The sequence below is a fragment of the Anarrhichthys ocellatus genome, unplaced genomic scaffold, assembly GCF_004355925.1.
Source record: "Anarrhichthys ocellatus isolate YVR2014 unplaced genomic scaffold, GSC_Weel_1.0 scaffold8, whole genome shotgun sequence".
Classification (NCBI taxonomy): domain Eukaryota; kingdom Metazoa; phylum Chordata; class Actinopteri; order Perciformes; family Anarhichadidae; genus Anarrhichthys; species Anarrhichthys ocellatus.
This window is the reverse complement of record NW_022280038.1, coordinates 8,761,127-8,788,707: the sequence shown is the minus strand read 5'-3', so window position 1 is coordinate 8,788,707 and position 27,581 is coordinate 8,761,127. Positions and strand designations below refer to the sequence as shown.

Below are 27,581 nucleotides of genomic sequence, written 5' to 3'. Positions count from 1 at the left end.
GTGTGTGTGTGTGTGTGTGTGTGTGTGTGTGTGTGTGTGTGTGTGTGAGAGAGAGAGTCTGTGGCAGTATAACAGGGCACCATTGTAATGCTATCCGAATGAATGAATGAATGGCGTCTTGCTATCTGAGACAATGCTTTAATCATTTTTAGTATCTAAAAAGAAAGTCACAGCCAAGTCTCTATTGCTCACAATCATCTCAGCGCTTTTATAACGACGTCATATGTCCGCATGCTGTCTGATTTAAATGTAAAGTCCGTTTTAAATCTTCTAACATGTGCATTAGTGCAAAACTCGTTTAGCGCTAGGTTCCTTCATTTAAAGTGTGTATTAAAACTCAAATTGCTTAATGAACAAAAGCCTGTCGGTGTCACAAAATATCCCCTAAACATCCCTAATTGTAGTCATTGGTAGAATTAACTAAACATGTCCGCCACCAATTATTTCTGCATGAAAGCCCCCCCCTCCTCCTCCTCCTCCAGCGGAAAGAGAAAGCGAGTCTGGAAGTAGGGCAGGACTCTGGCTTTTATTTTGGGCGCAGAAAGAGACGATTTATTCCCAGTCCTTCAATTATTTTCAACAATGGAATGTTACCGGCTATCAAACCCAACGCCCCCAAAAACGGTGGCACGCAGCAGTAGCGCCACCATTAGAGCAGCTAGCCAGTCTAACCTACATTCAGCAGAAGACAGCGCTTCTTGAAATAGACCTGGTTTTATTTGACTGAAGGGAACATGCACTCGGCTGTAAAAGCTTTTTTTTTTGTTTGTTTTTTCTGTTCCGACTGCAAAACATTCTGATACATCTAAAAATAACCCCGGCCCATGTTTCCCTCATCATCGTGCCTGCAGACCCGACATCGCCCCCCCTTCTCCTCTGTGCTATTTTTAGTTGCCCCCAGGATCCCCCGTGTTTCGTGTTTGTCACCCCCCCCCCCCGCTTGGCTCTGCCGCAGCCCCAGAGGATGCTCGGCATCATCTGTACTGAGGAAGATCACACGGAAAGGGGACACAGGCACGGCGAAGGGTAGATCCACAGATGAGTAAGGGAAGGAATTAAGAGTATCCTCAGAAGAACAAAGCTCTCTGTGGGGATATTTGTATTGGACGTTTGCGGCAAAAGCACAAACATCTCATGAAAGCAGCAGTGATCAGGTGTGTGTACTGCTCTGCCATATAATTCTCAAATAAAAAAAAAATACATATTTAATTAGGATTGCACTAAGCCAATACGCCAGGTTTGTTATCAAGGCTGTTTGGTGCTCTGTGTTGGCAGATAGCCAGAGTTAAGGTGGCAAAAAGTTGTTTCATCCGCAGTTTATATATTATAACAAGTGAGACTAAAAACACCAAGTGCTAGTGTTATTCTGGCCTCCGTAGAAGATGATCTTTGTCCCAGCATATAAAAACTAAATGAACGAAGCTTTAGTGTGAAACAATAAGTCCATAGATTTTATGTGCCCGGCAGCAGACCCCGCTAACTCTTAAAGGCGTCAGCATTTGATTGGCCAAACTGAAACCACGGTTGCCATTTCAGCCACCTTGTACTATGCAGTCATGAAAGATTTTATGACCAATAAAATTCTTTATGGTTTGTGTTTAATTTGATACAGAATTTGAATCTCAATCGTCATCACGTCCGCCCTCAATTCATCGTTGACAGAATATGCTCTAATAAACGCACCGACACACGAGCAGCGGTGTCTGGTTCCAGAACTGACTGCAATATTTATATATACATCACTAATGCAACAAATATTCAAAAAAATATTTAGGATGCACATTGTGCAGTTTGCTGTCTCTACTTCTGCCACTGAGTTCTATAATGATTCTTTCTATAGTGTCTTTCTCTTTAGTTTCCTGAGACTAAGTTTGTTTTGTATACTGCACTTATGTCGGTGCTCCTCGCGTGTAGTATTTAATGAGCGTAGGAGTCTGAGAGCCCCGCTAGAGGCCCCTAGAGGCCCCCGCTGCTCAGTGCACCCAAGCAGACTGATGTGGTTTGAACCGAACCACCAATATTCCCATCTGAAGTGCACTTCACTCCCACAAGTAGGTCCACACCACAATGCAGGAAAACATAATTGGAACAGAATACTATTAATAATTACTTGTTGACACTTAAAAAGACGAAGAAGAAGAAGAACACGCAAGTTGACACGAAGAGAAGAAGAATCTCTTTAAGTAGAGCTTTACAGGTTAAACGGGGTCACGTCCTCGCTCTCCTCTTGTCCGCTTCGTTATATTTAGCCAGCGGTGTGATGAACAGCTCCTTCCTAAAGATGGGGATTGCTAAGAATAGGCCGCCGCCGCTGTTTGTGCCAGTCAATTCCAGGGCATCCGTTCGCTGGACTGCCACTGATGACAGAGAGGACCTCGCCCCCCCCCCCCCCCCCCTGTTTGTCCTCCTTATTCACCTCGGCTGCTCTCCGTGTATACTCATCTATCCACACCGACGTTCAGCCCTTCACCCTCCAAAGTCATTCTGTGTTTTTCTTTTTGTCCTTGCGCTGCACTTTCCAGGGATCACTTGGTCAGTCGACCAGTCCATAACTCTGACGTCTTTGAATCATTGGATTCCTGTGGTGCTGAAGTTCCTGTGGGTGGCGCTCTTTGTCTGTTCTTACATGGAGGCTGTTTCAGCAGCAGATTAATGCCCGTTGGTTTGATGAGGTGTCCAACAATCACTTACTGGTGTGATGTTTGGGTGTCCACTTACTTTGGCGACTGTAGAAGTATAAACGTATTTAAAGAAAGCGTAATAACGAGCCGGACAGTTTTATGTTCATGTTAAGAATCTATAGCTTGTTCTTGTAGCGGGAATCCTCCAGTGAACATAGAGAAGCACATGTTGCCTTATTGACGTCTGCGTTTTTAGTTTTGATTCAGAACATTACATCATTTGTCCTGCTAACTCCGTCTCTGTCTGTCCTCCTTCTCCATTTTAGTTGTGACAGGAGCCACAGATGGGATTGGGAAAGCTTATGCTGAGGAGGTAAGATTCCTCCTTACCTCACCCACAGGGGCGGAGTTTCTCTGTTTCTGTCAAACACATACGGAATATTAAATACTTCCTAAAGTTGTGCTCAAAAACATAGGAGTGGGTGTGTTTAAATGCAGTTTTGTCGCTGTGAATTTGTCTGTTTTGAAGGTTTGTATATTCGGGTTCATTTCTTGCAGGTTTTCTTACGTGAGGCTGAATATTTAGGATTCTGTAAACTATTCTTCTCAAGTTTGTGCATTTTGTGCACATACATTTGGGTGTCTGGAGCAGCTATCAACACACAAAAAATGTGAAATACGACAACTCTGTCAGATTTGTCTCCCTTTCCTCTGTCACATGCCGGCTCATTAACATACACCGCTCTAACCACAGCCTGAGAAACACCTTTACAAAAGTACGCCATATTTTTCTCGCAAGCCAATCGGAGCAGACTTGTTTTTTGTTTTTTTGGGAGTGGCGGCTTAAAGAGACAGGCGATAAAACGGAGCGTTCCAGACAGAGGAAGAATACAGATATATTTATGTGACCCGTATGAGAAAAGTTTTTTTTTAAAACATTAAAGCATGTAAACATGTTCTAGTAGAAACCCAAAAATACAAGTTTGTACCTGAAAATGAGCATTATATGTCCCCTTTAATCTCTAAGTAATCATTTAGTACCTGACTAGGACAGCCCTACATGAAAACCTGTTTCTAAACGGTTACTTTAAAATAAAGGTTTTGCACGTGATGCATTTTGTTTTGGTGACCGATTGACGGGGGTCGTCATTGATTGGTCAAAACCTGAAGACCAACCCTCTCTCCCTCACCGGCGACCTCCTTTTGTGACGTCACCGGGCAGACGGATGCTCGTGCTCAGTTATTCGCCGTGCTTCTCGTAGAATTAGGCTTGAAGTGGAGGTGAATGCACAAACCTGCAGTTTACAGGCAGAAGCCTAAATCTTCAAGACGCAAACAAGAAACCCGTTTGACATTTTGAATAGAAACTACAGGTGCAAATCAAATACGGAAAACAAGTTTACAGAACTACGAATACAGTGACTGAACTCTCCTTTATGAATGATTTGATGTTCCATACACACACACCTTTTGTTTAATGCCACTTCCACTGTGAATTGCACACGCGTGTCGCCTTTGTTGACATGTTTATTTCCTGTTTGCAGCTCGCCCGCAGAGGCTTCTCCATCGTGCTGATCAGCCGCTCTCAGGAGAAGCTGGACGACATGTCCAAGGCGATCTGTGAGTTCTATGAATAGTAACTTAATTCATTAGTTTGTTAAACATGCGGTGTAAATGCAGACAAAAAAATGCTGCCAGAATCAATCGAGAGTGAGGATGGGTGTTTTTTTTTTTTTTTTGACGCGTAGCGTATATTCATCACGTTGAAATACAATATGTAGCTCAATATTACTCCATTTAATCCATCAGTCTAACTAATCCCACATCTCACAGTGGAGGGAAATCAACAGGACTTTTGGTCGGGAGGCACATGACTAATGTAGTGCATGTGTTCGGTATGACAGCTGCTGGAGTGGCGTTCAGTCTCACTGATCCATGCTGCCACTCAGCCTCATTCATCCTCAACCCCAAATGTTGCATCCATGTTGCACTGTGCGACGGTCCAACGGGGCTAAATGACTCCGATGAAATGATATTGCATTGAATTGCGTGTTTTTTCACGAGCGATCCCCTCATTGAGTGGAGATTCAGCGGGACTGTTATGCTCCTTCGCTGTGAGGCAGTAAAGCCTCCTGCTGGAGCTGAAAGTGAATCTGTCCAATTAAATGAAAGCTGCCTCTTCAGGGAGGGATATCCTCGTTGATGAAGGATTATTTCAGGGTTTAATTTTTTTTCTTCTTCCCCCCCTCTCTCTCTCCTCTCCTCTGGTCTTCCCTTTTCCAAAGTGACTGTTTGCCAGCGATGTGGTCATTCATAAGCGCTCTATGCAAGTGAGCGCTGATGTTTGCGGTCTTTCTTTGCTTTACACATGTGCAAAATTGACGTGTTTCGTGCTTTCAGCGAGCAAATGCGGCGTGGAGACCAAAACGATCGCAGCAGACTTCAGCTCTGTAGATATCTACTCTAGGATTGAAGATGGACTTGCGGGACTGGAGATCGGAGTATTGGGTAAGACTCGCTCGTCTCACTGTTCATAGAAGTGAATTAGACGGTCGTAGGAGATTACACATTCAATCTGAATTAAGACCTGCAGACATCAGGGATGCAGTGAAATGTTGAATGTAATCAGAAAGGTTAATTCTTCAGCCCTTTGCTGCCCTCCTAAGATTGGAAAGAGGAATAACATGCTGAACTCCACATCACAGAAATGGCCCTTTCCTTCTCATCCATCAGTTTGACATTCAATGTCACTGTTCTTGTTTCCTCTTGTTAACAGTGAACAATGTTGGAACATCATATTCTTACCCCGACTTCTTCCTCAACGTCCCCAATCTCGACACGGTAAGTCAAAGCTATCCGCCGTGAAGGTATCAATTATTATATTGACGGATGAAATGTCTGGAAAACATTTTACAAGATTGAAAGGAATAGAAGCGGTGATTAAGTACATCCCATTATGTCTTTTTAAGCACATCTTATTTGGGTCAAATCTAGCTCCAGTATACTTTATATGCTCACATCAGTTTTCTGCCTTTTGTTGAATAAACTGATTCAATATTGTACTTTTATTTTATCTGGTGTGACTGGAAACGTGCCGACTTATTGTAGTTGCAGGACGTTGCTTACCTGAAGCGAGCCTGCTGCTGAAAAGAGGCCACAAGAGGCAAAAGTGCAGGACGTGCAGAAGTGAAGTGTAGCTGTAGCACACGAGAGGAAAATTCTGAATCCGTTAGAATTCTGCCATGAATTAGACATATGGTGTTTGTCAATTTAAAAGATCATTTTACACGTTAAAAAAAAAAGACTAATTTTGTTGTAAAACTGTTGAAGTATGAGACCGTAAAAATACATAATTAGAAAGATCACATGTGAGAGAAGTCTCTCTGTGTGTTTGGTGCCCGGATGTAAAATCATTTACACCATCTTTAACACCTGCAGTTGATTCTTGAACAGAATTGTTTATATTTCCGAAAAATGATGCACAAACGCAGCCTCACCCCAAGTTGTAGTAATGCTCCTGATCTTCTTGTTGCAGTTCATCGACACCATAGTCAACATTAACATCACGTCCGTGTGCCAGGTGAGTGTTATGACTTTAAAAAGGCTGCCTAAGAGGAAATCAAATTTACTAGAGGCACATACAGCCTCGTGTCTATGTGGCACGACACTTTCTTTCCTTAAAGTTCAAAATAATTGAAAGTGGCTGAGTTTGAAGGGTGTGAAAATGTGCTGAAATACTCTGGTATAGTTAACTTGGAGATAGCTAGCGGGGATCATTAAGTAAGTGCTTCAGTCGGCACAACGCGGGCTCCCTGTTTGTCGAACGTCTCGCTGTGACGTCTGTGTTGCCTTCGAGTAATTAAGTGGATTCAAGTGGCTGAGGTGGCTTGAGATCCGCTGACAGGTAGTCCCACAGATGATAGCAATAATAAAGACACACATAAGCAGCAGGAGGACATAAAGCGTAGTAGGTCTCTTCTCCATGTTCCCAGAGCAACAGCTAAAAGTCCACCCACTCTCTTTACACTTAATTTATGTCATTCAATATTTCTTCAAACGGCTCCCTGTGCTATCATTATCATTTCCTCTCTTTGTTTCTCTTCCCTCCTCGACCACCTCTCCACACGCAACCCACACACACCTCCACCCACACACACCCACACACACGCTAATTAACTTTTTTGTTGTCTGTCTATGCTCTCACACTTGTCACCCCCCCCCCCTCTCTCTCTCTCGCTCTCTGTTGTTTCTGCAGATGACACGTCTCGTATTACCTCGAATGGTTGAGAGGTAAGTTTGTCTGACATTAGCACTAATTGATCTGTTGAGGCATTACTGATGTCTGTGAATCTCTAATAATTAACACAAGCACAAAGGTGCACATAGTGCTTTGAGTTGAAAATGATGCCGTCTTATTATGTCATTGTTTTATAGGGTTGTGTTTAAATCATTCCTCATTTTAAACATGAATAGTTGTATGTAATGCACTGCATAACTGTTGTAAAGGAGTTTTGGGAAATATGCTTATTTATTTTGTGCCAAGAGAAAGGGGAGAAAATTGATACTGCTCTCATATCTGTTTGTTAAAGATGAAGCTGGAGGCTTAGCTTAGCACAAAGACTGGAAACGGGGGAAACCGTTAGCCTTGCTCTGTCCAGAGATTAAAAACAAAAAAAAAAATATATACCAACACCTTCTAAAACTCACTTATCAACATGTAATATCAGAACTTCACTGAAATATGCGTGCATGAAAACTATATTTGACTATAGGATAGTACGATAGAGAATACATACTGTATACTCTGCATTTAAGTTATTGTGATGTGATGGAACGTATAAATCTTTATCTATCTATCTATCTATCTATCTGCATTACAGCTGATTTATACAATTTTCTGATCAGTTTTGTTGTGGCTGAGTGAAACCTTTGCTTGCTACGCCGTCATTACACGTACGAAATGATTTTATTCCTCCAAACATCATCTGCCTCTAGTTTAGATTCAATATTGTATGAAAGCCAAATGTTTGAATATGGATCTAACCGGTCCTTTTGATCTTATCAATATCTACCTGCTCTGCTTTGATGTACGACGAGAGCAGTTTCCAGCTTGCAAGCACACAAAGTGCCGTGTCCTCTACTGGGATTGGTTTTCAGTGGTTGTTGCCCCCCCCCCCCCTTCTCTCGTGCTTTGCGTTGCCTGTCAGTATAAATGAGCTTCTGCTTATATTCCCGTTTCCAGGAAGAAGGGGGCCATCCTCAACATCTCGTCTGCCAGCGGGATGTACCCTGTTCCTCTGCTCACCGTCTACTCCGCCTCCAAGGTAATTGCAGTACACCGTTTATGACCTTTTAGCTGACGTGTTGTCTATAAACGCATCCCGGCATCATAAACGGTTTACACTACACAATATACTGTGGTCCGTGAGGACAAATCCGTCTTTGTTCTCATGTGGTGCATCGTTCCGTCTCATAATACACATTGAGGTTAAACGAATCGACTGGGGCAGTTGCAACGCCTGCATTATTGACGAGCCAACAGCATTCGTTTACAAGCAACCGCTACGCTCACGTTCCTTTCCTTTTTGAATTCTTTGCAATGGGAGCGCTGCACATTTTTGGGTTGTTTTTTTTTTTTTTTTCTGGTCACCGAGAGCTGAAACACGTTCAACGTTTCACTGTCACACGTGTCACTCGTTTACCCAGCCGTCCAATCGTAGTGAAGGAGGGGGCGGGGTCAAGTACCCTCAAAGACCAACCTTTAGATCCTACATGTAGGCTGCAAGTTCTGAACAACAATGGAGGAGAAATGAATGTGCTCCAGCCTTCCCTTCAGCCAGAGCAAGTCCGCTACCTCGTGCCGATACTGCGGTAGAAATAGCAGGCCCTCCAACAAAGAAGAATTCAGTCGAATTTAACGTAATAAACCCTGAAAAAGGCAAACCCATCTCCGTCATGGTTTTCAATTAAAGTCAGCAGCAATCTATAACAAAGTGATGCTTATTCTACATAACCTATAAATTAATAATTTCTTATTTTCTTTGGCATTTTCATCATATACAGATATGCGCGGATGATTGCTGGGTGGTGTGTATGTTGATGTTTAATGTCAAAGACGATTCAATAACGGGCGGGGAGTCCGGGTAGATTTCTCTTAGACCTCTCTCCCCAATACAATAGTCTAAATACTTCATTCTACTGTAAAATCCAACACATTGTGTGTGTGTGTGTATATGTGTGTGTGTGTGTGTGTATATGTATGTGTGTGTGTATGTATATATATGTGTATGTGTGTGTGTGTGTGTATGTGTATGTATGTATGTATATATGTATGTATATATGTGTGTGTGTGTGTATGTATGTGTGTGTGTATGTGTATGTGTGTGTGTATGTATATATGTGTGTATGTATATATGTGTGTGTGTGTGTGTGTGTGTGTATGTATGTATGTATGTATGTATGTGTGTGTGTATATATATGGATGAAGTTAGGGATCGTCCTTTTTCATATTTGCTGTTTTAATTGTTGCAAAAATAATAAAGTGGGTGACTAACTCGGGTCCCGAGGTAGTGTACCAATTAAAAATGTTTACAGGAGCATATGGCTGTCTCGTGTGTGTTTTGTTAGCCTAAAAAAAAAACACACACACTTTAACTGATTAATTTGCTGGTGTCTTAACACCGGGTCATTTTCTATCTTCTAAACTCAGGTGTCAGCAATGCAAGTTTAAAAAGTGCATCCAAAATCCATCAAGGATGAATCTTCATTTTAATGCCTAATTTAACGATCGTCTCAGTTCATTACACCTGCCGTTAACATTGCGAAAGCCCATTGTACTTGAACTCTTTGTGCACGTATTTCCTCTTAGCTCGCTTTAGGACTGCAGATTTTGTACTCGAAGTGTTCTTGTTCTTTTGGGAATAAAAATCCAACGGTGCCATCCTTTTTTCCTTTTTTTTTTTTTTTTTCTCCTCCTTTCTTCTTTTACTGGAACTGTAGTTTTGGCCTTAACGACCTGCCTTTATTCAATGTAGGCATTTGTGGACTTCTTTTCTCGAGGACTGCAAGCTGAATACAAAAACAACGGCATCATCATCCAGGTAAATGAACCAACCTTCGTTCATCTGCTGTGAGCACACGGGCCTTTTAATGAAGTCTGCTGCTTCATAATGATGGTTAGAAATGCAATTTGTAGGAACGTCCTTAAGGCTTCAGAAAAACACTTAACCAAGATATGAAACTAGACACATTGTTCATTTCTGTGTCTTTTCCTCCCCCCCCACCAGAGTGTTCTGCCATTTTTTGTCGCAACCAAGCTGAGTAAAATCCGGCGGCCCACGCTGGACAAGCCCAGTCCCGAGCGGTACGTTTCAGCCGAGCTCCATACCGTGGGGCTGCAGACCCAGACCAATGGCTACCTGCCCCATGCCATTTTGGTAAGTCTTGGTATGTAATGCTAGGAACACAAAACAAAGTGTCTGATATAAAGACACGGCGTGTACTTTCCTTCTCCCAGATCGTCACTTCGGGCTTCCTTTTGAATTTCACACAAAGCAAGACGCCAGATCTTCCTCCGCACATTGCAGTCCACATTGCAATCCCTCTCTCTATAATGAGCATGAGCACTTGAAATCTGACAATCTGAATGGCTGTCAAATGTTTCATTTTAACACGACTGCTCCACAGTAACGGAGTAATAGTCGAGGTCTGTCATGGCAACAGGAGGGAAGTGGCTCCAAGTTCACTTTACACATAAAGAGCTTCCTACCTGCTCATCTCTACTCACTGATTTAATGTGTCAACGGTTGCTAAAAAGCATCTATCATGAGGTAAACATCCTCTGAAATGATGCAGTGGGATGCTCCTCTACTACCGTCTAGTACTGTGTGCATCCTGATACTGCGATTACTCTGCGGAGACACGAGCATCAGAAGTGAGACGGAAACACAAGTTGAGTTCGGTTAGTTCAGGCGTCTTCATTTCTTCATAGTCTTCACTGTGTGTGACCTGCATATTAATGATCAAGTTTCTTGATATGCACATCAATAACGGCACCGATCGTTACAGTGCGCATGGGGTCAATAAATCGTTCGACATAAGCCAGCCTCTGTTGATTCGGTGCGTTTGGTTGCCGATGAGGTAAACTCTGTCACCGGCCTTTATATTTAGCTAAACCACAAGCTTGTAGCGTCTGCTCTGATTATCTGATAATCCCTCTCTCTTCACTTGTGCAGTACAGCTCTGCCTTCCCCAGTTATAATCCGCAATTCACCAGGATGTAATTTAGACTGCTGCAATCTGGAAACCTAAATAATAATCATAATAATCAACTCCACGCCTGTAAAGTTTCGTGGCAGCATCTTACACGGTTGTGACACTGTTGCTGTCAAAATGGGTCCACAGACAGACGAAGTGAAATACAAACACCTGGCACAAAGTACTGAACACCACTCCTGCAGTAGCTCCAGCACCACATCGTGCCATGAACCACACACACAGCGTCACAAGGTCAAAACCACACGAGCTCCGCACTGTCGCCGCCGGTAATAAAACTAAATGGATATGAAAGTGAAGCACGCTCCAAAGAGTGTATTACCCCTCTCAACCATGTCCATAATTCATTATATGGATTTAATTATATATCAATTTCGAAAAAAATAACACATTCCAGCTTTAAAGTAAATCAGTGTGAGAAATTTAAATAATGCAATTAAGAGGAAATCTGTATTGGTGATTAAGTGAATATGGTAAGTCAATGAAAGAACCATTTATGATGCTTCATAAAGCTGCTACTTACTGAAGAAGATTAAAAACCCAAGGTTTCTTTAGAAGGAAGCACTGCCGTACTGTTTGAGTTAAAGCCGAGTTAACCTTCATTACGGCTAAAGCAGAAAAGATTTTATTGCTTCTTTTTTTTTTTTCTACTGCCTACTAATGCGCAATATATGAAAAAATAATTGCGTATTTGTTGAATTTGTCCAGAAAGATAAGTTCACCAAAATTAAATTTCTCTGTGAGATGCTACCGGAGAGGCCTGTGCCAACGAATACCACCATCGGCATTAAAACAACACAATTGGCTGCATTTTCATTCGTTTGCCACAATTGTTGCTTCTGTGGTTCGGAAATGAATAATGAATGTTAATCTGTTGTTTAAATGCCACCGGCTGACCATGTTATTTCCCTCCACAGGGCTGGGTGACTACTGCTCTGCTCCCTGCCAGGATCCTCAACAGCTATGTGATGGGGGTGTGTTTGTCTCAGCGAGCTCACTACCTTAAGAAGCAGAAGCAGGGTTAGACGGATCTGCTTGGCGGCCGGGGACGGAGGGGACCAACTGTGTTAACGACTCGCCCCGACTTGCCGCCTTGGCGGGACCGTAGAAAGAGAAAATGTGACAGTTTCTGGGCAACGCCTCGGTCTCCCTCCCCTCCCGATAACTCCCAGTCATGCCGCCGTCACGTGTGTTCAATCCGAGCGGTTCTGTGAAAAATACCGAACAAAGTGGCGCTCCTCATCGGAGTGATCGGCTTTAACGAAGGGAACGCTAATGTGGAAACTAAAAAGAATTCCCCAAACCACCCGTCTGTCTGCGAAACGTGATTTTTAAAAATGAAGCCTGGATGGTGAGGGGAGAGGTGCAGATCATTTGGACGTGAGGGTGGAGGCCTCCGTGTATGTGGGTCGTCTTTCATCTCTGTTTACTCGCTTAAAGCTGTTCAGTAGAACACTGCAGGTGGTATTTACTTACTGTTAACACTTTCTGCAGCACTTGAACAATACTTAATTAGATTTAAAAGGCGGAAATGGGTGTTTTTGTGACATTAATAGCTTCCTTTTTTATTTCTTGAGCACCAAAATCATTGAAGGTCTCTTGTTTGCTTTTTTCATCTTAACTTTTTCTCGGGGGCGTTGACGGGGCGGTGACGGGTCCACATGTTTAATTTCACCAAACCACATTTCATCTGTGGAACATTTAGGAGGAGGAGGCTCTGCAGATGAATGACCAGCACAGACGGAGATGCTTTGCTGGAATATGAAAATGTGCGCTTTGTTCACAAACTAAATAGATTTCCTTCTTTAAAACCGTTGTCATTGTTTGGCACGATTTTCTATCCTGAGGTCCTTAAAGTTCCAAACCAGAACACCTGGAAAACTGAATTGCATTTTGTTCTCAATAAATTGGGATAACTTCAGTCATCTGTCTGCTGTCTTCTTTTGCTCGGTTTCACCTTTCTTGTCACCTGCGTTTTGAATCACATGGCTGCAAGATTTAGAGCCTGGAAGGGAACACGTATTAGCCGATATTATGCTGAAGTTATTGAAAGGCCTGATAAGAGAACAGTTCAGGTTTTTATTTCCTAACGAGGAAATATGGGAGTTTGGAGTCAGACATCGCATGTAAAAGTATCTGTAAATCTCCTAATGTGTATCTCTGTCTGATACCATCAAACTCCAAAATCGACAGTCTTGTGTGTAATACAAACGCCTCATACATACACACACACACACACACACTGTTACTGATCAGCTCATATAACTCCCTCGAGTGGTTTGTGCCATTATTCATCATCTTCACAGTCCATGCAAATGTGTTGCCTTCTCCTTCTCTGCCTCTTCCCTCCCCAACCTCGCCGTCCGGTTCCCATGCCAACACTTTCTGGGAGATGATTCCGGTGCACCGGTATGGAAGCTGCGGAAGTGTGTCATCGCTGAGAATGTAGGAGGGGGGAGTGGAGCTGTTTGTGTGCGTGTGTGTGGAGGGATGCCCAAAGGAAGAAGCGAGTGGGAGTGCGTAGAGATGTATATAAAGAGTCCACGGCACACTCTGACTCGCACTCACTCACTGTGATTTCACAGCAGAGCTCCAGAGCGAAGGGCAGCAGCAACAGGATCTCTCAAATCATCTCATCAAGCAGAACCTCCAGGACTGAATATTAAACGGCTCTCACTCATTTCAGTATTTCATATTTGAAGAATTTATTTATTTTTTTTCTTCTTAATCATCTCCACCAAAAACTTGTGGAAACGGCTGATCAGATGCACCAGAATTTGTTAACAAAGAGGCTTTAAGATCCCACGACGCTTCTACTCTCGAGCCTCGCCGTCAGCACCCCACGTCATCCTCTCATTTGGGCCACCGTTCACCATGGCGACCAGCATGGACACGCTCCCTGCCCATCTGCTGCCTTTGGTGATGGAGGAGTTCCCCCAGTCCCTGGCCACAGCTTGTGTCTGCAGGGCCGGACAACGCGAGCCCCGCCTCCGCTGCGTGCAGTGTGGCATCATCGAGGAGGAGGAGGAGGACTGCTCCACCCTGGAGGAGGACCAAGCCCTGCGGTCCTTCCTGCAGACCGTGGAGAGCCTGAGGAGGAGCACCAGATGAGCTCCTCAAGAGGAGCGTTTGTTCATCGCTGTGACATGTTTGACCTATTTGGCTTCCCTGCAAAAAAAAAAAAATAATCAGTTTTTGAGACCAACGGATGTCGACAGTATTTTACGGGTGCAGACTGTGCTGAATTTAAACCCGTGTCTGCGGTGAAGTTTTTGGTAAAACAACGTCACCACTGGTGGACGAGACCGCACCGAGTCAAGACAGTAAAGACTTGTGATGGAGCTGGTCAAAAGATACTTAAAAAAAACTTTATCTTTATTTTCAAAGTAAATATGCTTAGTTGTGTAGTGGTTTTCTGCAAAGCTTTACTTTCACAATGCAAAGTTGTACACATTGCCTGCTGCTAAGATTTTGAAATGAATCATAAAGCTGTTCTAATATGTTTCGTGGTCTGTTTCCTTTATTTTTAATGCAAAAATAATCTATAAAATGTTATGTTGACAACTTAAACATCTGCATCAAGTCTCATATCAATGGTGTTTGAAATCACGCACTAAAAGCTGTGTTTTTAATGGTGGCTTACAGAAAGCCATTAGTATCTTTCAGGCCTTTCCATGTGGGGGCACTATTGATACACTTTTTTTATAGCGAAATAACACAAACTATAATGTACTATACAACAATCCCTCCTCTCAGTCCAGCCTGACTGCATATTGAAACCTGCAATCTGTACGTCTGATACAATTGAACCATAAATTCATTTTCAGAGAAACAAACCAAATAGGCACTCATGAATCATGAGGCCACAGCACATTAATCCCCCCCCCCCCCCCCTCCCTCCTTGGGCTCTACAATAAAACAAAATTTCACCCTTCTAACTGTGGATTTTTTTCCCGCCTCCCTCTTTTTTGTGACTAAATCAGTCCTCCTGTGACCAATTCATTCCCACCATGTTGAGTATCATCAGGGGCTTTTTTCCCCCTCTCACAGTCAAGCTCCATGTCGTCTGCGTCATCTCTGCAAACAACATGTGATACTTTTCAGTTTCAAAATGGCAAAAACAAACAATTTCAAAGCAGCTTTTACAGGATGAATGAGCAGTTCTTTGAATCGAGGATGTAAACGGTTTTGTAGTTTCTCGATTTTCAGAAAAATATTTTTGAGAAATACACTCTGCAGATGTCTGCTGCATAAATGTATTCAATTACAGATACTGTATGCCAGCTGCAGCCCGTTTGATTTCCGGTTGTTATCTGAATATCTGCTTTTTTTTGTGAAGGAGCCTTAAAAAAACTCAAATAACTGCATAAAAACAACTCTTTCGCTTCTGCTTTATTCTTCAGTTAATTCGGTGATCACTGCAGTGCGGCTGAGGTTACAGGCTGTTTTCTTTTCTGTGGTCCAACAGACTTGAGTCTACCGCTGTTTAATCATTTATAAACTCCTAATCTAAATTTAATTAGCCAATGAATAAACACACTTTTTCTACAAATCACATTTTTCTCAACATAATTACATAACAGTGTTTTATTTAACTAATAACAAAAGAGTTTTGTTGATATTTACAGAGAGTCAAAGCCTGGATATTCACTCCACCACTACTGACGATAGGTGTTGAGTATTGATGCACAGGTGAAAGTTATTTGAAGCAATCTCCTCTTAGTTTGCCACTGTGCAGCTAAAGCCGTTGTATATTCCACCAATTCTAAACATCCATCTGTACTCACACATTTCTGTCCATGGAGCGAGAGGGTGCTGGGGTGATTCCCAGAACAGGTCACCAGTCTATTACAGGACCAACGGACAGACAAGCACACTTAAACTGACATACAGACAACTGAGAGTTGCTCACAAACAAATAGGAGTAGAACGGACAGTCCCATTCAAATCAACAGAGCGGCGGCCATTTTTAAGTTCACCGTTGCCATTGGGACTGTTGTAGTGGGCTAACTTCCGTATAAACCAAACCGACTTGCGGTAAGTCGCGGACTCACCCAGGTGAGTTTTTGCAGTAACGGCTAAAACAAGCAGTGGAGTAGTGACGTTACGGAGCGTAGAGAGCCAGAGTGAACGAGTAAAATTACTTACTGCTTCGTCCACACACTCCCTGTCACAGCGTAGGAAAGCACATTGCTTTCGCCAGATGAGCGACAACTTTGTCCGGCTCGTTTTCTGTAGCTAGTGTAGCATTAAAGCATGGCGGAATTAACATCATCGTTAGCGAACTAGCAGACAGCTGGCTAGTTAGCTAGCTTGCTAATGCTAAATGCTAGAGAAAATGAACGAAATAGCATTTGCAGAAAGGACGATTGATTCGTTTCACTTTACTTGCCCCTCACTGATAACAACCAGCCGAACAGCAATCGCCATTTTCTTTTGTATATGTGTCAAATGACTACGGAAAACAGTTTAACGTCCCTCCACTCCTATGCTATCTCTATGGTTGCTGAAGTGTGTACGGCCTGTGGGAGGAAGAAACCCCACGAGAGGACAAGCAAACTCTGCACAGATATCACATTCAGGACATTCTCATTCGAAGGTGACAGAACTAATATTGATTTTAGTGGAGCATTTCTCAAAAGACATTTGGTTCAGTGTCCTCAGATGTCCTGCTTCCCCCAAATTTCCACTTGTGAGACCGAAGGCACTCTGCAGTTACACACACGTGACAGCTGAAAACACGCTCCACGCTGCAGGGTTTCTTTAACTTTCTGGCCTAGATTAGACAAAAACATCTCCCTTTTGATTAAGGATATCCCCCCCCCCCCACCGTGAAGCTCTGTGGAATGACTGTGCTGTTTCAAACAGGCCATTCGTCTTTCATAAAAGATTCAATAGCTATACTACATTTTCTGAATGTCACATGGCGGGAAAGCATGGACAACAGCAACCTAAGTGCATGCACACATGTGACCTTTGCCTCTGTGTTATAGTGCTTTGTAGATAGACAAGACATTTAATAGTTTAATTTACTTTTAATAATATACCTTTATGTCCTTTATGTCATGCTGTGAGAAAAATAACAGTATATTGCCTATTATAGATTTCTTAAAATGCTTTGTTTTGGTAAGGAGACATGAGAAAACAGGCATGTTTTGCATAATCTAATTATTTAGACAGAGCGTGGACAGTGAGGACTGACGACTGTTTTAGTTTTCATACGTTCTACTTCTCTCTTCTGTTTACTTGTCAATCATGTTTTTTTTAATATAATACCTTATTGAACTTTCAAGAACAAAATTTAATACAAAACACACATGACAGCAACAATTGATGGGAGCGGATTGCGGACCCTAAGGGATGGACAAAACAATGTCAATCACTTTCTTTTCTTTGGAAACACGCATATTGTTGCCTTGTATGTGGCACGCAACAAAGTATTCTCTGTCTTTTAAATTGTTAGTCTTTGTTTAAACACATTGTATGATATTATTGTGTCACTATATGCTCCGTGGCACGTACAGCCTAAATCCATGAAACATATAAATAACATTTGACAAAATCAATTAATCAATCAACACAGAGACACTTATGGTCCAGTTAAATTCAGGGGAAAGTTAAAGTTAGTTTAGAATGGAGAGATATTATTTTATACTTTTAGTTATATGTAGGGCTTTTTAAAATACTTCAAGTTAAATTTAAATTTAATTAAACTAATCCCAAAGTCAAGAATGGACATTCATGCTCGACTGATCATTCCAGTCTGTTTCAGGTTTCAACTTATCCTCTGAATTTATCCTACAAATGGAGGCAGCTTCACACATGATGACCACCCTGCTGGTCGCGATATCAAACACACCCTTTCCATCATGGTGGCGTTTATTATTATTTTTTTAAACTGTGTGATGCTGCTCACCCGCTAAGCTGTGTCAACACTCTCTGCAGCACCGCTGTTAACCGCAAACTAACCTGCAGAGTGTGCGACAGTGTGGCTTCAGGACGATCGGCTTTAGGTGGTTACTTCAATGGCAAGGGGAGTTTTCACGACCGGAAGTGGAGTTTACAACATCAACAATTCTTCAAAAGTTTGTTTGTTTGTTTCAGCATCACTCCATCAAGGTACGTCTTTCCCCCCTCTCCTTTTGGTAAAAACTTACCTGTGTGTTGCATTTGCACTGATTTCAACTGTGGAAATTCTGGTGGTTGCACTGGTTTTTCTTTTGGTTGTTGCTTGCCATGCATGTGAGTTACAATCCCCTCCTATTGTAATACAACGTGGCTAAACAGCTGTTGTGGGTAGAATTGATTTGGCATGTAGTACACCCTTAACATTGTTGCTGTTGTTTTTGGATGGTTTGCTCAATTCCAGCTTGGGTCTAGTATGTAGAGTAAAAGTCTACTTAGGCTTGAGCAAACTCTTGTCTTGGCCACAGACCATTATCATAACTAACATCTGCTTAACTGAAAACATAAAAATAGTCCCATTCATAATTTCTCCACACACGCTTCATATTCAGTCTGCAGCAGGCGATATACTTGCTTAAACTCAATAAAAATGGGTTTATGTGACGTTTTTCCATACTATTCTTCACATCATAATTGCATCCAAGCTGCTGAGCTCCTGTTCTACGTTTTCTCCTTCATTGTCAACCTTATACCCATGACGACCATGTGCCTCTTATCGCTGATGAGGAGATTGTTTGCTCCAGGCCTGCAGGTCTTGTGATTTTATTGTTTAAATTAATAATAGTCTGCTGCATGGCTGATGTGTCTGACCCTGCTGCTGCTGCATATCCAGTGGATTGCATGGCTTTTGATTAATCCACCCCAACTCACTTTAAAGAAGTATATTCCTCGTGGTATGGAAACGTGGTGGTCGACGCCGTCGGCCGATTTGCCAACTCTGCTTTAACGCTGCTGCATAAAACTTGCTGCTGGTTCTATTTTTCGCATTTGATGAATCCCACCTTCACCCCAGGACTCACCTGTAGGCTCCGAGTCCAAGTTCACCCTCCCCGTGGGACAGTTTATCATCGTCACTCCACCGGGTTGCTGCCGTGCCGAAATCACTGTTTGCTTGCAGGCCGGTGGAGGAGGGGGGGGGGGATGACAAGCTCAGAGTCTGACATGACACATCAACTTTGAACATACTCTTTATTCACACAATAAATCTGTTCTACGTGAAGCGGCTGCCTGAGAGCAGTTATGCATCTTGAAAAAGTGAATAAATATGTCCCTTTTACAATTCTTTAGCAACTCTGAAGGACAATTTACTGACAAATTCTGATTCATGCCAGCCGTTCTGGTGATATATGTATTCACAGCAACTCATAATATAACCCTGACCCACATTTTATTTCCCTTTTTTGAAAATCTCAAACCACTTGGGTCTTGACACATCAGTCATGGGGTCAAACAGAAGCGCTGAATTGAATTATTTTTTCTTCGTTGCCACAGACTCTGGATTGTTGCTTTGTGAGGATGGAGACACTAAGATATGACAAACTAACAAGACACTGTGGATACTCACTTGTTATGGGCACCAGTCCTCATAATGCCACCACAGTCTGCTCACTGAGCACATGTACGTACATGATTGGACTCGCCCTTCCATTTCACTTGCCGCAGCCGCATATTGCCGCCGCGTTGGCGGGTTCACTTCATTTGGGCACGGCATGCTATTAAGAGGTTATTTGTATAATTTACCACTTCTATTTCCAAGGCTCAGCCATATTGGCAGGAACATTCAAGACTAAATTGAGTGTGAAGATGGAGAGGAATTAATGTCTGCTGGGCTGTGAGCTGAATGCGTGCCTTCAGCGGGCCCTCGGCCACCACAAGGACAAGAGTCTGAGCAGGATTTGTACGTTAAAGGTTGACTTAGCAAAGTCAATAATTGAGCGACTCTGTGGGACTTTGTCTGCCCCAAAGCAATCAGCCGTTCCTTTTTTGTTGGATGAGAGGAGAGAGGCGAGCAATCTAACAGGACTATACGGCTTGTAAGTGGAACGAAAACAAAAACTGAGAAGGGATTTATTTTTAAAGGAACATAAGTTTTAACAATGTTTCAGACATCTAAAAAAAAAAGTATTGCTCTCAAGTCCGATATTACTGCTTGATGTTGTTGCCTTTTTTCTGTTCACATATCAAATGGTCCATTTCTTTTTTTCCCTTTTTATTTATTTTTTTACTGTTTTTTTAAGTGTCAGGTATGCAAATTAGAGTCATGCTTTCTGAAAGCAAAGTTGTCTTCTGCTTCAATATTTATAACAAACAACATTTATGTTTCCAAAAACTCTTAAGGCAATGCAGTTATTCGTAACTGGATGACACAACAGAGCAATGCACCGATGCTGGGTAACATATCCAGCTGATTCCGACTCAAACAGCTGGATCGCATATCTGTGACAACGGGGCAGATCTATTCCATTCAGTTCTGTTTATATTCTATATACATTAAATTCTGGAATTTTTTGCTGCATCAAATTTTTGTTTTTGTTTTACACAGTTTGGAAAGCAATGTTTAGGTACCTGACACATAAAAGAATGATCCCAGTCACTTCCACACAGCGAGGCGTACAGCTGCTATCTGATCGGTGCTCTGTGTCAGTTTTGTAATTGCTGTACTGCTGGTCAGACACACCGGGCTAAATTCAGTTTGATAAGGTGAGTCTGCAAGTTAGATATTGCACAGCTGGACTTCTATCAGTAGCTTTGTAGTAGCTTACATCAATTACTGTGAATTAACAGCTAATGTTGTGGAGTTTAAGGCCGTACCAATCTCTTCATACACACAAATCTGCCGCTGTTTGTGTGATGTGACCTCATTTAGCATATCACTGATGATGGCCGGAGGTTTCAATGTGAGCTTTCCACTTTCTCTGTGAGCACATGGAGCAACAGTGGTTGGGGGCACTACAATAAATGCATGACATAGGACCGTTTTTAGTTCATTGAATTTCCTATTTGTTCAATGAATCCGACACACAGCAGAAACACTGCGCAGCCGGTAACTGTTAAATGAAAATGAGGAGAAGTGCAGTGTTTAGAGACCCGAAGAGTCTATAATGAAATATTTCTACACCATCCGAGAGATAATAAGTATCTTTATTGTATTTCCTGTGGTTCCTGTGGATCTTAGTTGGCCATAGTTACCCAATCATGAATGAAAGTGACTGGTGCATATTGAGTGTGCCGAGACTTGGACTCCCGAGAGAAATTGAGGCAATAGATTGCAAACATTCCCATTACCTCAGCACGGAGCCAACTTTGAAAATAGAGAATATTTACAGCTTCAATGTGATGACGCAGTGCTGTATCGATGAACAAGTAGAAACTACTGAGCCTTATGCCTACTTCACATTACACAACTTTAGCCCTAATTGTCTAATCACCGACACTTTTTGGCTCATCACGCACACATTGAGTGGACTGGAGCTCTATGTGTCAACTGTGCAAAGACTAGATACACCAATTGCAATTTTCTTGGCTGATTCCTATTTTTTTAAGTTCGACCTGCTTATTCCTTTTCCGACTTTTGCAGTTTTTCTTCCTAAGAACTATAAGGGACAGAAAGCCTCCAGACTAAGGTTTTAGAGTCAACCACCCCAAAGATGGTGTAACCCATCAAAAATTCAAAATTAATAGTTTTAATTATATATCATGAGCTGCTTAGAGCTAGTGTTTGGAAGTTTAAACGAGTCCTAATTCCCTCACTAATATCTATTTTATATTGCTGTGAAAACATCTCTGTTAAACTGTATTTATTCAAGTTTCACGGCAAAAACTTAATTTTACACAAAACATTTGAACACATCATGACAGCTTTATCATTGACTTCGGCAATGTTAATTTTTACTAAATGGAGCTTGAACGCATCATAATGCAACTCAATGGAAACTCCGTTAACGTTAGCTGTTAGCTCTGTTATCAGCAGCACTGTGCTAGGGAGACACGGCGAGTTGACGCTGTGTCACTTCTCGCGTGAGTTTTTGTGACAAAACGTAGTTTGGAGACGTCATTGGGGATTCCAGATGAAGGATCTTGTAGTGTGTGAGCAGGCGGCAACCTTCGGGTCTGCAGTGTCTTAAAACTTGCATTATCTCTACTGACCAGCAGGGGGCGACTCCTCTAGTTGCAAAAAAAAAAAGAAAAAAAAAGTCAGATTGTATAGAAGTCTATGAGAAAATGACTCTACTTGTCTCTTGATTTATTACCTCAGTAAACATTGTAAACATGAGTTTATGGTCTCAATCTCTAGTTTCAAGTCTTCTTCAATACAGCATGATGTTCATTTAGTAAATTATGCTCCATTGAGAGTCAAACAGACCATAAAGCAGGGGATGCTTTAGGGCGGGGCTACTGTGATTGACAGGTCGTTTCTACGTCACTCCTCCGCATGCCACCACAATTTGGTAACTTCCGTCCATTGGTTACGAAAAAACAACATGGCGACGGCCGTAATCCAAGATGCCGGCTCTTTGAAAGCTGTGTAGTGTGAACTTTGCTTTAATGACAGCAGACACCAACTTTTAACATCCTTCGTCCCCCCCCCCCCTCAGAGATCAGTATTTTTATCTTAATTACATCCAGTACAGGTTGAAAATGGAGCTTTAAAAGCCAGAAATCTCAGCTTCCGGCAAAGTAACCCTCGAGTCATTGACTCTGATATACCCTGTCATTTCCTCCTAGAAAAATGCTGGTCATTATGTGCTATGAGATGGTAAACATGTTGATTATGACAATTTCGCAGTTTGAATTCTGTATTTATCCTGTGCATCCCTGCATCTGGGTCAGTTTATACCGTCTGAAGTTTTTTTTGTTCAAATCAAATGGTGTTGCAACTAATTTACATCTCATATTGGTGGAAGGGGTTTGTGGGCCTCAGTGACCCCAAGAGGATTGTTGTCGTGAGCACCCACAGCAATGTGGGCTCAGCTCAAATTACAATTCACACAAAGTGCCCTTTGGATTAGTTTTAAACATTTGAAATTGGAACACTTTGGCTCCTGTCTCTGGTCCATTTGACCTGCAAACAGAATGAGAAAGTACTGTTCAGTGTTTGTCATTGCCTCGCAAAACAACCCATGTGAGCATTTTTCTGATTAGCAGGATGTCAGTATTTCTTAGTTCCCTCCAATGTGCCATATCAAGATTAAGGTTAACATTACGTTTTATTTTAAAACCACCTCACATTTTGTACCTCTTTGTCATTTTATTCCATTCATATAGCATAGCAGCATTTTTGTCCCGTAATGAGGACATTATAATTATACATGCGAGCATATAAGAAGGCTGCCATCTTTATGAAAACCACCACGTCTCAGTTGAAATCATTAACCTTTCCAACCGCCCACCAATCTTGTTTATCAGCAGTTAGACTAGTTCTGGACAGCTTTTCTTTTAGCTTGTTTGTAACAGTTCGCCATTAGCCGAGCTAGCACGCCGTGCCCATGCGAAGCGTAGCAGTGGTGGATGAGAGACTGCTGACAGAGCAGATTTGTGTATTGATAAAACATTGGCCTTTTACCCATAAAGGTTTTATTACACTTACAACAAATGTAGTTGACGTGAACAGAGATGTTCAGATAACATTTTTGATATCTAAACTTGCATATCGGCCACGCACCATTGCGTTAAATAAAATAAAGAAATGTAAAAATGACAAACTATAGATAAACAAATAAAGACAATTAAAATGATTAAGAAATGAATGATGGTGTTTTTTAAAAATACTTGCTTTGATTTAAAAAAATAAAATAAATCAGCATTAGTTGTTTTAATTTTGTATTATAAACTGCTTAGAGCTTGTAGGAAGTTAAACAACAGCAATGTATTACCACCTCACAAAATCCTCTCATATGTGTTGTTCCAGACATTGAGCATTTGTTACTTGTTCCAAACAGTTTCTTATATCTACCATTGTATGCATCATGATTCAGCCATGTATACATTTATCCCAAACCCCCTCTCCATGGTGGTGGTGGTGATTACGTAAAGAGATGCTGCAGATCTGATGGTTGTCCACCTGCCAAACAGATGAAGACACTTGGCAAGAAATTGCCGCACCAGCTGTGTTATTTCCATCCTCCTATTTGGTATACCAGGAAGAACAAAGATGATCTCCGTTTAAGCGTATTTAAAGTTGAAACGATTTACCGCAGTATCACCGTGTAAATTTGCTTATCCAAGGTGTTGACAAAAAACCTGAAATAAGTGAGTGTGTGTGTGAGTTAAAGGTACAGACGGGGGCAGTCTGGCTGGACTCCCGCTCACCTTCAGTAATTGTTAATAATCATAGCACATTATTTGAATAGCTCAAAGCTGATGATGGTTTTTATTTAGTAGTTAATTTAACAACCTATAGTACTGCTAACATGTAAACAAAACAATCTTCAGTTATAAAACATATTAAAGTTACACGCCTTCAGGTTTAGAAATCTGTTTATTTAAATGTTCTCATTTCGTTATTAAGGGTCATTGTAACTAATAATAACAATAATGGTGTAAGACCATGAAACCGTGATATTTTCAGAGATGGTTATTGTACCGTGAAAATATCAAACTATCAAATCTCTGTGTTGGAAAAGCAGATCCATGGTGACAGACCAGATTAGCAGTGAGCAGTATATGTTGTTTGGATTTAAGCTTGAGTTTAAGACTTAAACATGCCGCCCTCCTTAGATAAAGCTATCTTTACCATTTGTTTTTTGCACACTTTTCTTCCATGTCTTCTGTCTCGTTTGTCTTGTGATCCCAAACCTGAGCAGTTATTTATATTAGCTGCATCGTTACGTGTGTGTGTGTGTGTGTTAAGCGTGGTGCTTCATCCATCACGTGACAGCGCATCATCATATCAAACCCGCTTTTTACATCACAAAGTGTCAACACTTTATTCACTAGCGATTGTGTGTCTGTAGAATTGTGTTTCAAAGCGATTTCAGAATAAGAGCTTCATAGAACATCCATCGACGGACTAATGCAGTAAACAAACTGTAGTGTCATTCAAACAGCACTCACCCTTGTCTCAAGTCCCTATTTGTTTTACCCTCTTTTTTTTCTCTTCTACCTCGCAGACAAATAACTCTTTCTTTACAGCTCAACTCTGAAATGTAAATGTGACCCCCCTCCCCTTCTATCAAATCAATACAGTACACGGCCATTATGTCTTCTCACAGTGAGCCCAGACGTGTGTATAGGCGACCTGTTGCCTCCGATCTCTCGTGTGAAAGCGGAGGCTCGGTGAATGGAGATTTTCAAAAAGGACTTCCTGGGCTGTTGGCATGATTGTGTTTTTTCATCGTGTCTGGGAATGCTCGGGAGAAAAGAGACAAACCGGCACATTCATCTACATCAGGGGTCTTCAACGTTTTTCAGGCCAAGGACCCCCAAACTGATAGAGAGATGGAGCAGGGACCCCAGACTATATATATTGTATAAAATTGTGTTTTATATTAAATGGGCCTAGTGCCATGTATAAACATACCTCTTTATTGTGCATTCAGTACTAAGCTATTCAAATAATACACAGGTTCATATATTCATGTTTTCATTTCAAACAGGTACAGTGAGTAGGGTGGCCGTGCCACTGCCATTTATAAACATACCTTGTCAACTGATACCAATACCAATATCAACATTGTCTGTCAATTGCATGATAATCATGCACACAAGCTATTCACATTGATGTTTTAATTTTAGCCTATTAGTACCACTGCCATGCATAAAGATACCTGTTATCTTTCATACAATACTGAACTATTAAAATAATGGACAGATTCATGTTTAGAGAGTTTTTTTTATTTTCGAATCAACCAAAAATTTCGCGGACCCCCTGCAGTACCTCCGGGGCCGCGAACCCCCTGTTGAAGACCTCTGATCTACATGTTAATCAAATGGCCGCATGCTCTGAAATGTACAGCCAGTCAGAGGGGAATTTAAAGGCTCGTAATAGCCTCGCCCTGCAGGCCTGACTGGAGACTGACAACGCTGTGCATTTAAACCGGTGACCTCAAACAGAACGGCTGCTGCTTGTGATCTGACTTTCTTCCGTGCTTTGGAGACTTTATTCCATTCAGAGATGGCTTGAGATGCGGTTTATTTAATAAAGTGGACTTTGGTATTAGATTAGATGACCAATTTGAATGACGCTGCACTGCGGCGCAGTCGTGGCTGTGTGTCGTTTAGCATGAATTACAATGCAGAGATGTTGACAAAAGCTGCTTTGCAAGGTCACTTGTCATAAAAGATTTAAAAGAAAACTAAAAGTGACTGACTGACCTCCCCGAGTCAAACATGCAGAGCTGAAATGATATTTGATAAATATCAGCAGGGCTGCCCCCTCTTTGTCAATTAATCAACTAATTGTAGTTTTGGTTTTAGTCTACTTAGTAATTAATTTAATGCTGCGTCATGTTTGAATTTCTGATTTATCTCCCTTTTGAAGTTTTTCATTTTTTTCTAACAAAGAATAAAAAGAGCAATCGTTCTCTGCAGGGTTCCAACTTCTCAGATTTGATGTTTTTCTTCTTTTAGATAATGCAAATTGAAAATGGTTGACTGTCAATAAATTGGGCAAAACAAGACATCTGATGACGTCACCCTGGGTCTAAGACTTCTTAAAGTTTTCTTTTTATGGATAAGGCAATTCCTAGTTTTTCAGATGAATCGGTATTAGTAGTGGCACCTTGCTTTCCATAGCCTCTTACAGACAGTAAGTAATTAAAGGCCTGCTGTAGCAGTGCAAATTGAAAGAAAGGAGAAAGATTGAATTCTGGCAAGTGGATTTCCTGCCATGTGGGTCTGCCTGTGAGGCAGTAGGTGGACACGTATTAAGACTCAGGCCAGTAAATTAAGCTCATTCTACTTACTCTTGGTTCTTCCTACACTCGGCTTGCTCCTCTTTCTTACAAGATCTAATTCTAGTAGTTTGTCCCTGGCACTTTCTTCGTTCGCCTCATCCATTCTAGGAAAGCATTGGCGCTGTTCATCAAGGGCACCGTGAGCGCCCATCAGACGACTGATTATTCCTCTATTCTCCCATTCCTGTCCTTCTCATTTGATTTCCATCAGCGAGGTCTTGTTCTCTCGCTCTCTCTGTCCCCCCTTAATTAGCCTCCAAGCAGACACAAAGAGAATGTTGTGATAATGAAGCAGGGAGAAGAGAGATTCCAATTTGGAGTACAGCTGAACCTTCAGAGACTCACTATTTCACTCCTAATTCATCCTCCCAAGGCCACACTGGAAGTTTCAGTTCAACCACCTTCAGAATGTACAGATTCAAATTGTAACTGTAGCCATAAAGTACCATGTTTATAAAGGTTATTAAACGGGGGACAACACTCTGGATGCACCTCATATTCAGTACCATTTTACATTAGTGCTTAAAGAATCAGTTGATTGGTTGACAAGTTGATCAACAGAAATTGAATCAAGAATCTTCTCATATGTGTAAATATAGTCTAGTCAATCCAGCCTTTACAAGGCTTTTTTATCTCTCTTCAGGCATTTCCAACACTTCAGAATATCTTCCTCAACCAGATTAATCCGTCTCCAAACATGCTGCATGGATTAGCCAGTGCACTTCCATTCATTTAAAGCATGCAGTGAATGGGTGATTGCAATCCCTGGGGGAGACGAACTGATAAGAGGATTGATTGACAGATCGGGGAGGGGGGGTGTCGCTAC

At 41.7% G+C, this 27,581-nt stretch overlaps 1 protein-coding gene across 1 annotated transcript; it reads left to right on the top strand.

Annotated features, from left to right (window-relative positions):
- The first annotated feature begins 2,415 nt into the window (after nucleotides 1–2,415).
- hsd17b12b (hydroxysteroid (17-beta) dehydrogenase 12b) lies at nucleotides 2,416–14,397 on the top strand. Its single transcript, XM_031848681.1, has 10 exons — nucleotides 2,416–2,994; nucleotides 4,166–4,241; nucleotides 5,022–5,129; nucleotides 5,398–5,462; nucleotides 6,157–6,201; nucleotides 6,877–6,911; nucleotides 7,864–7,945; nucleotides 9,656–9,721; nucleotides 9,908–10,057; nucleotides 11,813–14,397. The coding sequence occupies exons 2-10, from the start codon at nucleotides 4,226–4,228 to the stop codon at nucleotides 11,918–11,920; spliced, it is 675 nt and encodes a 224-aa protein (XP_031704541.1). The 5' UTR covers nucleotides 2,416–2,994; nucleotides 4,166–4,225; the 3' UTR covers nucleotides 11,921–14,397.
- The last annotated feature ends 13,184 nt before the right edge of the window (nucleotides 14,398–27,581 follow it).